This window comes from Schistocerca gregaria, chromosome 7 (genome assembly GCF_023897955.1).
Source record: "Schistocerca gregaria isolate iqSchGreg1 chromosome 7, iqSchGreg1.2, whole genome shotgun sequence".
NCBI classification, from domain to species: Eukaryota; Metazoa; Arthropoda; class Insecta; order Orthoptera; family Acrididae; genus Schistocerca; species Schistocerca gregaria.
This window is the reverse complement of record NC_064926.1, coordinates 223,092,916-223,105,297: the sequence shown is the minus strand read 5'-3', so window position 1 is coordinate 223,105,297 and position 12,382 is coordinate 223,092,916. Positions and strand designations below refer to the sequence as shown.

Genomic DNA, 12,382 nt, shown 5'->3' with positions numbered 1-12,382 from the left:
GTAAAGCTGCATGTCCTCGAGAGAAATTACAGTTGTAGTTTCTCCTTGCCTTCAGCTGTTCACAATACCAGCACAGCAAGGTTGTTTTGGTTGATATTACCATGCCATATCAGTCAATCATCCAGACTGTTGCCCTTGCAACTACTGAAAAGGCTGCTGCCTTTCTTCAGGAACTACACGATTGTCTGGCCTCTCAACAGATACCCCTCCATTGTGGTTGCAGCTACAGTACGGCTATCTATATTGCCAAGGCACACAAGCCTCCCCACTAACGGCAAGGTCCATGGTTCAGGGGGAGAGTATTACTTTACGGTGCCTAAAACATTTTCCATGGCCTTCCTGTGTTCAAGTATGACTTTGCTTTCCTGTTTTTTGAGGAATTCGTATGACATCATTCCACTGCTTGATGTTTGACTTTCCAAGTTTCATATAAAATCCAAGTCTCATTTTCCTTAACAACACAAATGACTAATGTGTCATAATTTTTTTGGTATTTGTTTCAGAAATGAAGAGCAGCTCCAATTTGATGGTCTCTATTCAATAATTTGGAAACACAACATTCACATCCTCTTTTGTGGCTTAGATGATCTTTGAGCTCATTTTGTACAACTGAACTTGAAATTTCTGGTAGAGATGTACCATGTGAAGTAAAGTATCTGTATCTTGTGTTTATCACTTGAATATCTCCAAAATGAGTGATGACTAGCATTACAATGATCATCATGTAAATTCATTCTTCTTTCAATGAAAACGCTTCACCATTTTCTCCTGGAAGACACAGTCATTGCACTTTCCTCTGTGCACTGTTTCATTCGGCTGTAATTTTGCAAATGCTGAGTGTTTTCTGCATTCAAAAAGTGAATGACACCATAGATATCACACTTGGCTGAATTTTCTGTTGTGAATGCTGAGGTTAATCTTCACATTTGCACCAACTTAGATAACTGTAGCAAACAACGGAAACTCCAGGTTGGAATATTAACAATATTAGGAAAAGAACAGATTGCTACTTGTAAAGATGACACACTGAGTTGCAGCAAGGCACAACAAAAAGACTGTTACACATTTAGCTTTTGCCCACAGTGTTCTTCTGAAAAGAGAACAGACCCCTGTGGAGTTGATACAATAAACCTTAACTTCTCTGCATCTTTGCCAGACAATGGAAATTCTGTATTTAAAATCTTTAGAATAGTCGAGTCTACACTGAAGCCGGAGACAGGGAATGATACATATTACGAAAAAAATTTTGCAGGCAAGTGGAATGATTTTTATAACATCATCTTTGCCCATCCAGCCCAAGATGTCTAATTACTTTAAAAAATAAATATGCTCAAAACCATGTAAGACTGCCTTCAGAAGTGAAACAAGTGAAGCAGAAAATGTTTATTACTTGGAAAATATATAAAGAGTTCCCAGAGACATCAACTACCAAACATGCCAAAAAGCCTATTAACAAGGGTTATACACGTACTGCTACACCAAGAAAATTATACAACAAAAAACAGCAAACTTAAGTAACATTAGCAAATCAGTATGGTATTGTGTAAATGCGAGACTTGACAGACATCTAAGCCAAATGAGGACTGATAGTGTAAGCATTTTAGACTCTTATATGGTCAGTAACCCTTTTAACACAACTTTTATTAATTCAAATACCTTATGTGTTAATTCTAGTGCTGATGATTATACAACTCCTTTCCAGATACAAAAACCACCATTTATTTATAAAACATATACAACAGAAACAGACACAGTCAGAAACAAAACTGAGACTAAAGTCTCTACTAAAAAGATGCAAACACCCACTCTTTCCTGTTCAGATTCACGTATTCAACGAAAGTTTGAATAAATGTGTGGTTTCAACTAAATTAGAATTTGCTATAATCTAACCACTGTATCAACAACACAGTACAGACAAAGTCGAAAAGTACAGACCAATCTGTTTAATTCCAATCCTAAGAACAGTATTAAAACAAATTATTGCACTGATATAACTAAAATTTCTTGTAAAAAAAGAAAAGTGTTACAAGAAACCCAACATGGTATTAGGAAAGGCTACTCAGCAAGTGCATACATTACTAAGTAATTAGATTAATAATATAGGGTGGCATATTTGTTCTTAGATGTGTCACATGCATTTGACACAGCATCTCATGAGCTACTACTAAATGAACAGGAAATTTGTGGTATCAGAGGAACAGCAAAAAGTTTCTTACAGTACCTACACAACTCATCAGGTCACACAAGTCACACACAAAGTGGGTAACATTATTTAAGAAGTATAGCTACAGTAGTTTCGTATACCCTAAGGGTCAGTTCTGGAGCCTTTATTATTTCTACTATACAACGGCTATTCAGAAAGTAAGACCTGATCAGATGTAAAATGGAAACCAAAGTGAAAATTCAATGAAGCTTTGTATAGACGTGTTGGGCGCACAGTATGTCTACTAAGCCCTCAAACGTATCACATCACTATTTTCAGTTCTGAGAGCACAGTGATCGTGTAAAGATGACTCGAAAATAGTGTCTCCTGCCAAGTCATGGTGCCTGCCATGAGATCTCACCTGGTTTTATTCAGCCCATATATTGTAACTGTCATCATTTCCTTCTTCACTGCAGCATACTGCAGGGACAATTAAGATGATCCTGTAGCATTTTCGATGGGAAGTCTTTGATCGCCCTCCCTCCATATAGCTTAGAGGTGCCCCCCCCCCCCTTCACTGATTCTCATCTTTGTTCACATGAACCCCTGGCTATGAAGATCAAATTTTGACACAGACTCTGAGGTGCAGACCAGTGCAGAGAATTGCTGGAAAACACAGGTGGCTGCCTTCTATGACGTGTGCATTGGAACATTGGTACAATGCCATAACAAATGTCTAATTAGGTGCAGCGACTATTTTAAAGAAATAGCTGGAAGGTGTAGCTAACTGTTGCAAATAAAACATTTTTAATTTTCACAGTGGTTTCCAGTTCACGACCAATCAGACCTTGCCTTCTGAATAGTCCTCGTATGTTACTGATCTACCCACTGTGCATAATAGCAAAGTACTTCACTATGAAGATGACACAAGAGTTGTTAATGAGGACGCAACAGGAATGATCTGGCCCAAAATTGTTCTGGTGTCTTTACTTGAATTGAAAAATTACTTAAAATATAATCACTTGCACCAAAACATTAGTAAAACATATCTAATGGACTTTCAACTATACCACCATCTTGATGGAGTCCAACTAATGTTGCATCTGATGATGGCAGAGAAATAAAATTGGATGATAAAATTGCTTTTCTTGGAGTAATGTTAGGTAAGCATCTCTCTTGGGAGCATCACATTGATCTCTTATGACATAAAAGGACATACTCACCACATAGAGCAGATATTGATTTGCAGACAGACACAGCAGGAAGACTGCCATACATTTACACTTTTGGTAAAAAAGGTGTTCTTTCAAAATAGAAAACACACACACACACACACACACACACACACACACACACACACACACACACACCTCACAATCACTGGTGTTTGGTCACTGTGGCTAGACTGCAGACAGCAACAGCACTAGTTGCAAAAGCAGTCTGGTGTGAGTGTTGGGGGGTTAAGGAGGAGGCTGGTGTGGAGAGGGGGAGGAACAGCAAGGTAGGTGTGGGGGAAGGTGTAGTGCTGCTTAGGCTGCTGTGGCTGGGCAGAGACAGTGGTCACATGTATGTATGTGAGTTGTGCTAGTGTGAACGTGTTTTCTACTCCAGAAGAAGAGGCTTTGGCCAAAAGCTTAAATGAAAGGCAATCTTTTCATATGTGCCCATCTGCAACTCAACATCTCCTCTATATGGTGAATATCATAATACTGTTGTTATTCCACCCTGGACTTACCAATCTTTGAAAAATTAAGAAAACCAATTTATGCAATGATGACACTATCACAAGTTCTGAATTTGAGCAAATAGGTATTAAACCCAATAGAGGGTATTGTTAGTTTTTTTAAACTCAATGACATATGTATTTTCAGAAATTTATACCAAAGACAAAAAAAAAAAAAAGGTAGCCTGTAAATGACCAGCACATAGTCATATAAATATTATTCTTTATTTTTCTTGTTGTATAGTAGTGTTCTATGTATGTTCTCTTGACATGTTCCTAATAATAGTTATCATGAAACTGATTTATGGAACCAGTAAATATGTAACTAACTTTTGCTGGGGGAAAAAAAAGTGAAGAATTAACAGAACGACAATCATGTTAGATAAATCTTTTTAAGCCAAGTATACAAGTAATCAAGTCACACTTTGTGTTTCAAAACTCCTTAGATGTTGTAATAATCTCATTTAATTACACATTAATTATGTCTAAAAAGTATCTGGTTGTGGTATTTTTTGACAGCAGGAATGTTACTTAATGAAGTGAAAATGTAGAACGGCTGGGCATATGTTGGAACATTAACTGTTACTGAAAACTACTGTTGAAGAGATGGCGGAAGGAATAACAAAAAAAAAGAAAAAAAAGGCCTGGATATGAATATATAAGATATATCACTGATGATGCCATATGTGACAGCCATGCTGAGGGGAAGAGGATATCTGGAAAAGATGGGAATGGGGAACCTCATCAAATCAGCTTTGTAGATGGTGACTTGAGTCAATAATATTGTGATAGTGTGTCCCAAGATCCTACAGTAAAACAGTAACTGGAGGCTTTGGATGTGATCTTACAGTTGCAGTGAAAGTGCACAATTAGCTTGCAGAATGTAATAAAATAATTTCAGATATTAAAAGATCTTCAATAGTAGAAAAAAAGCCTCACATTCTGTTGTTATATCTTACCCTTGGACGTGGTATAGCCTTTAGGGGTTTCTTTGAGCCCATTTTCTTCATAGCATTATAGTACTTCTTCTGATCCTCAGTCATGAACAATTCCAAAGAGCCACCTGCGTAAAGGAGGAAAAGAACTATACTTATTTGCCGAAACATTGCTCACATTTTTAGCACAAAAATTTTCCATTATTTTCATGGAAGATTTAAATCACAATTTTCTATTTGGAAAAAGGGTAAACTTTCTAACAACCTTTCAGGTCAATTACTAAAGAAACAACACTTATTCCATTTAGCTGAAGACAACCAAATTAAGCCTGTGTGACATTATTTGTATTAAGAGTTCAGAAATAATTAAAGAACCATCTTCTCCATACCACACCCATCTACACAAACTCACGCTTAGACACACACGAAACAGGGAGAGGGAGAGGGAGGGAGGGGGGGGGGGAGAGAAAAAGAGAGAAAGAGAGAGAGAGAGAGAGAGAGAGAGAGAGAGAGAGAGAGAGAGAGAAAGATCAGAAGAGGAACATTGATGAGGATTAGTATATGTTTTGTTATGCTGTCAAGTTCTTTAGGTATCACACTAGTGTTGAAAGATGTTTCATGTTCATTTTCTGCATTTATAGAATATCAGTCACTGAAATAATCATTTTTAGTGCTGTTAATTCTTTATTTTCTCCTGCCTGTATCCAAATTCAAATAATAATATTTCATTCCATCCATTAAAAACATGTTTTTGGCAAGAAGTTACTTTTCTTTCACTTAAAGGCTACTGCCAAAAGTTTTTCATTCTTTACTTATTCAAACCATCTACACATAGGGTATTATGTTACAGTGAGAACAAACATGATTTATGGAATCTAGTACTCTGTAAAGCCAACGTAAGAAACAGTGGAGTACAGGTTGCATGTAGCACCGAACACACTGAATGGGCAACAGTAATACAGGTGTCAGAATAGGCTTACACTCGTTTGTGATTGCTTAAATAATACTGTTTCTTTGGCGGCTCACCAGAGCATGCAAGGGGGCTGAACAAGGTGGCCTCTATTAGCAGGCTTGTGAACTAAATAGGCATGCGGTCTCTGGAAACATGCACATCATGAGTGAAGATACATCAGATTAGCCATAAATTGTAAAGATCTTAATACAGCACATATATACATTATGCTGTAATCTGTGCTATACACGAACAAAATTGTAGAATACATTACGTAATTGTCATTCTTTAACCAAAAGTTCAGGGCCTATATGTAATGATACAACATGTATTGATTGAAATACATCAAATATCTGATTAAATAAACGAAATTAAAGCAAATGGTTTATTGCTGTACTTAATACATATGCTTTTAAAACATCAATTTACACATGTTATTTGTCTTGTTCTTTCTAGAGTGAGCATGTTTCACATCTAAACATACTTAAAATCCATGTCTTAACAAATCTTTTACCCCAATACAACATTTCTTTTAGGGTATGAAATCTGTACTGTAACTTAATAAATATTACAATTTTTATTGACTTATCAATAAAATAAGAAGTTATAAGCCTCAATTCCAATAATAAATAATTTCTACTATGCTGTTGTTGAATACTGCGAGGATGTGAACTGTTTTTACAGGAACTTACACATTTTCAGATTTTACTTAACTGTATCATCCTCAAAGACATTATTTTCTAAATGAAAAGCTTCTTTATTTTCACATCAACTTCTTAAAATTTGACACTGGGAAATTCTTCTTCTTATTTTTTATTATTTTCATGATATTTCAGGATTTGTATATGAGTTTAGTTTGTGATTGAGTAAATTTTCCTTTATTTGTGTAAGGCTGTTCTCATTTTAAGTTGTAGCACTCTGTCTTCTGTAAATCATATTTTTACTTTTATTTCACTTCTGCCCTTTCTTTCAGCCTTTATGGCTATGTGAATGGCATATGACTTTTCCTCATGACAATGTATATTTCTTTGGTTTACAGTTTCAATGCTTATAAAGAAGTGTGAATGAGTTTCCATCAGACCCTAAAGTACAACAATAAAGAAAATCTCTGCATGGAAAAATATATGAAATAAAGAACTCCAGATACATCTATTTATGTGCATTATGTGCCTTGGAATATGGAGATGAAGAATGCACAGAAGAAGAAGATCCTGAAAGCTACAAAAAAGCACTTAAGTGCAAATATTATGTCAACTGAAAACAAGCTCTGGGCAGCAAAATGAAGGCACTGGAAGAAAATCAGATTTGAGATCTGACTGGTTTCCTAAAAGGAGAAAAGACCATACCTTGTAAATGTGTTTCTCACATAAAATTTAAACCAGATGGAAATGTTGACAAGTACAAGGCACAATTTGTGATTAAAAGATTTGATCTTTAGTCTAACAACAAAGATATGCACATTTTGTTCCATTTTTTGTGTTGCTGTAACTTGATGCATCCACTCCATTTTTTCACATGGGGACTTTGAACAAACTGTACATATGCAATAACCAGAGTGATATAAAAAGACAAAAGAAGCAAACACATGTTTTCATATTAAGAATATTGCAATAAAAAGCTAATCATCCCTCTCCACATGGTTGATAGATAGGTTTAAATTACAGATCAAGAGAACACTGTAACTTCACCAATGAATTGAAAGCTTATTTCAAAATAACGTTGAAACCAAAATCATTCTTCCTGAATTTTGATATTAAGTGGTTTAGTATGGGTCCAGTATAAAATAAGTCAGAAAGCATATGAAATCAATGTATCGAAGTGACTGTATTTTGAAGAATACAAAGCTATTTTGTCATGTATGTTGAAGGAAACACAGACTTCAAATGCAGAAATTGACCATTTATGGAACTGATGATTGGAACACCTTATATTGCCTAAGGTATATATTGTCATTCAAGATCAATTCTGCAGTCTAGGATACATGAAATGAGTATATTTTTGGAACACTTGATTTGAGCACTGTTTATCATCAAAATGTGAGCTGTAGTATATTTAACTGTCATAGTGATGCAGTCACCAAGAACTCTGGGTCAGGGAAGACTTACCATATGAGATGAGAAGTCTTTCCTTCTCATCCCGTACAGTAAGTATTCCCTGGCCTGCAGTTCTGGGTGACTTTCCCGAAATCTACCCCTTTTCCTAGCCCTCCAGGGCTTTTCCTTCACCCTTTTTCCATCCCCTTCAACCCTTCTGCTTGAAGAAGGAGCCACAGGTTTCGAAATATTGCCAATTACAACCGTCTTTTATGTGTGTTCTGCCACCACTTGATGAGTAGATTTTTTGTCTATCCAGTTAAATAATTTTGTCAATAATTGATTGTCTTCATTGTTATAGACTATGATTAGCTGCTCCATTAGGTTCTGAAATAATTCATGTTGTTGGTCCTATTTCATGGCTGAATAAAAAACTATAATAGGCACATCTATCACTGAAGCAAGCATTATTCCTACAGATTATGCTATCGAGGAAATCATCTGGCTGAGTAAGTTAATTCTGAGAACTGGGAAAGCTGAAACAAATATAACTTCCCTCTCTTCAGACTGAAATGAAGCTACAGCTAGACTGACACACAGCTTCAAATTTCATCATCACACTAAACATATTAAGCACTCCATCATTTGAGAAAAGATGATGGAACAGTGCCCAGAGGCCAGTAATACTACAACACACGATACATTATCAGATACCACACTGAAAACTCTGAGATGACAAGAATATTGTTTTCATATGTTAAAATGTGAATCACTTAATAAATCTTTTAATTTCACATTATTTAAATAAGAGCAAGTGTTGAAGATACACAGTTCATGTGTCATTGTATGTTTCCATATATTTTTTGAATTGATCTGTAGAAGACATTAGAAACAGTTGATGTGGAAGCAGATAGAAAGTTCTCACATTTACCAATCACCCTTGGGTATTATTGTTTGAGTGAATAATACATGGGGGCAATGGCAAAACAAGAAGAATAATTATTACTAAAAAGTTGTTCAGTTTTGCAAACTTTTTGTGCGCACAAATAAATTCACAATCATGGTGCACAGAGTTTGGCAACTGTCTTAATCATTTAATTTTGGTTGCACAGTAGAATGGCCTTGTTGGCTCACATAATTTCAATGATTTCAAGATGCTTAGGTATTGAATTTAAAACCAGAATCTCAACAGATAAAGTCATCAATTAACTGTATGTGTCCAGAAGGTAAGGATTTATTTCTGATATTACATGTAAGAGAGAAACAGTGTACAGAATACACAGAAGAATTAAAATCTTTTGATGATCATTTTATACCCAAAATGAATGTAATCTATGAGCAACTGGAATTCAATTAATGATTTCAGTGTGAGGAAGAATCTATAGATGATTTCATCACTGTTTTGTTTGATATATGACCTTCCTGAATATTGTCAATTTGATGGAATGAAGGGTGGCCAGACTCACAATGAAATCATTGTAGGTATCCTTGGTCAGAAAATAATTGAAGCATTGTGACTGAGCATTGCAATTATCATCTAATCTTATAAAACAAAGTGCACAAGTGAAAGAACAGAAGAGATTGTGGATGATGAAGTGGCAATCCACAGCCCAGATGAATGCCCAACAACAAGCATAATAAAAAATTTGTTATTTAAAAAAAATTCATAATAGTAGTATAGACAATACAATTTATTGTGTTACTTAAGTAGTAAACTTATTTTTTGACCTAATTAGCAAATCAAAGTTGTACACAACAACTTCAAATATGTGGGGATGGGTGGAACCTAGAATGAGTTGGATATGATACCAAATTTCCAGGGAAACTTCACAGCTATTATAAGGGACAAAAAACATGCCTTCCCAGAGAAACAAAACAGAAATTCTTAGTTGATAAAACTGTCACTATAACCATAAAAATCACTTTATAATGATAATAGAAATTTATTGCAATCACTGAAATTCATCTATGAAACATCAGTTATAATGGAAGCTATATATCACAGAGGACTATGTGCTGCTAGACACAGACACAAGTGAGTAGCTTAGTGCCGTGAAAACAGTTGCAATTAATAGAGTATATTCACGCAAAACAAACAAAATGGTTGCCCCACCAAGTAATATGTATTTCAAATTGTTCACAGTTTTCATAGTTCCATATAACATAAATCTGAAACAACACACTGTGGTGTGTGTTTTGATCACACTTAAACCAAAGTGCATTAATATGTGAAATTAGAAGGAATCTTGACAGCATGGTATGTCTTGGAGTGACTGAACTGGTAGAGGAATGATGCAGTGATGCACAGCACTTGTATTGGCTCCAAAATCAAACTAAAATATCAATATGTTTGTGGGCTATGCGAGACTAATAAAAATATTCAATAACATGTTTTATGGTGTCTAAGTATTGCAAAATCTAAAGCAAAATGGATGTTATGTTTACTCTTTGCTTTTCAGTTTGACAATTCTATGTTTACATTCAGTTGTCAAGTTGTACTTTTTTAACTGTGGGAATAAAACCAGTTAGTTACAGTTTGTGTGTATCCCTGAATCATTTACTCCTTGAATGATGGAAGAATCCAACATCACTACATTAAATGAGTCTAAATGGAAAAAAATGCTTTTACATCTACAAGAATATTTGCAAAAGCAGTTTAACGATTGTCACACTTAAATTGCAACATAAAATGATGCAATGCTGTCTCTGCAAACTGAGAGACAGACTGTAAATACAACGAACACTTCACCCACTGAATCTAGTATAGTTTCCTCTCTGTTGATGGAAATGCGTAATCCAAAGTTTTTATCAGACAAACCAGAACTGTGGTTCACAATGTTAGATTTAATGTTATTGCATAACAATGTTACTAGCAATCACACTGTGGCAGTTAACAGCTTGGATGCCTAGGTGGTTGAAATGATTTTGGACATTAATAAATTCACCCTTGCAGCAGCAATATTGCCACTTGAGGGACACTTAGCCAGGTTTGTTAACAGATGGATTAACACATGCAGCAAGTATTACAGCTTGACACTGCCGGTATTCTGGTGCCATCTAAGAGGCATCATTGTGGAAGAAGCAATGTCAAAGACAACGCTACATCATGTATGGCTAGTACAACTACCACAACCAGTAAAGACGAGTGTGATGGCATGTAAGAAAACTGACATTTAATCTTTATTTTTCAGTTGCAAACAGGTGAATACTTTGTTGGTGAAGCAAGTGGCTAATGGCAATGTAAAGTAAATAGAGATTCATCAAACCAGCAGAATCCAACATAACAGCTGAACGGTACAAGTGAAACAACCTCACCCAGTGTGCTGGCCTCACAGGCATTTTAATGATCACCTCAAATTCCCAAATGGCCACAGCTTCCTGCAGTAGATACATTAGGCCAGACTGTTCCACAAGAGTGCCGAATAGTAACAAATGAGCCATCACTAGTCATGGAAGCATTGTAAATGATCTAAGCAAAAATAACTAAAACACAGAGCTCTATATTAGCCCAGTTATTAATGACAAACTGACCATGACCTCACATGCAATGAATTGCATTGCTTATTTATATTATAGTGCTGTTTGAATGTGAAGGATAAGAAGGCAAACTGCTGCTATCTTATCGACTCATGTTCAGATGTAAGTATGCTAACATTCAGACGGAGCAAAGCTGCAACAAGGACCACACCTCCCCATCTTACAGAAGCCAACAACTCACCTGTTATAACATATGGTGATAGACAAGTGACAGCTGACCTGGGTTACAGTAAGAAGTTCCAATAGAGGAGTGTGCTAGCTAATGCCATTGAGCTAATATTGGGAGCAGATTTCATTCAGCACCATTGACAGGAAATCAATTTCAGGACGGTTCAGATTAAGATAGGCAATGAGGTGGTCACAGGTACCACAGGCAGCAGTGCTACCAATGCCATCGCCTCATCCAATAATTCAGTTGTACCACGGGCCAGCCCGGAAGAAGTCAGCCATTTAGATAGGGTACTGCACACCACAGTGCACCACAGCAAGACAATACCCAGACAACCAGTCACTCAATAGCCATGGTTTTTTAATAGATTGGATCCTGACCATTTGCTACAGCAAAGGCAGAATTTGAATAAGTGATGCAACCAAGTTCCATCTGCAGATCTGGTAGCCTGTGGGCACCACCATTACATTTAGCAAAAAAGGAAGCAGAGAACATCATGCTTTTAACTTAGGGACCATTTCCAAATGCTTCACTACGTGAACAAAAGTATCCAGACACCTAGCTGAAAATGACTTACAAGTTCGTGGCACCCTCCACCGGTAATGTTGGAATTCAATACAATGTTCGCCTACCCATGGCCTTGATGACTGTTTCCACTCTCACAGGCATATGTTTTATCAGGTGCTGGAAGGTTTATTGGGGAATGGAAGCCCATTATTCACAAAGTGCTGCACAGAGGAGAGGTATTGATGTCGATCGGTGAGGCCTGGCTCGACGTTGGTATTCCAAAACATCCCACAGGTGTTCTATAGGATTCAGGTCAGGACTCTGTGTGGGCCAGTCCTTTACGGGGATGTTACTGCCATGTAACCACTCTGCCATAGGCTGTG

The 12,382-nt window shown here is 36.4% G+C and overlaps 1 protein-coding gene across 1 annotated transcript in view; it reads right to left on the bottom strand.

The window, feature by feature from the left end:
* Positions 1–12,382, bottom strand: part of LOC126281447 (sodium channel protein para) — a 1,486,858-nt gene that overhangs the window by 111,931 nt on the left and 1,362,545 nt on the right. Inside the window, exon 36 of the mRNA XM_049980418.1 lies at positions 4,826–4,929. Coding sequence (XP_049836375.1) covers positions 4,826–4,929 — 104 coding nt within the window. The remainder of the gene's footprint in view (positions 1–4,825; positions 4,930–12,382) is intronic.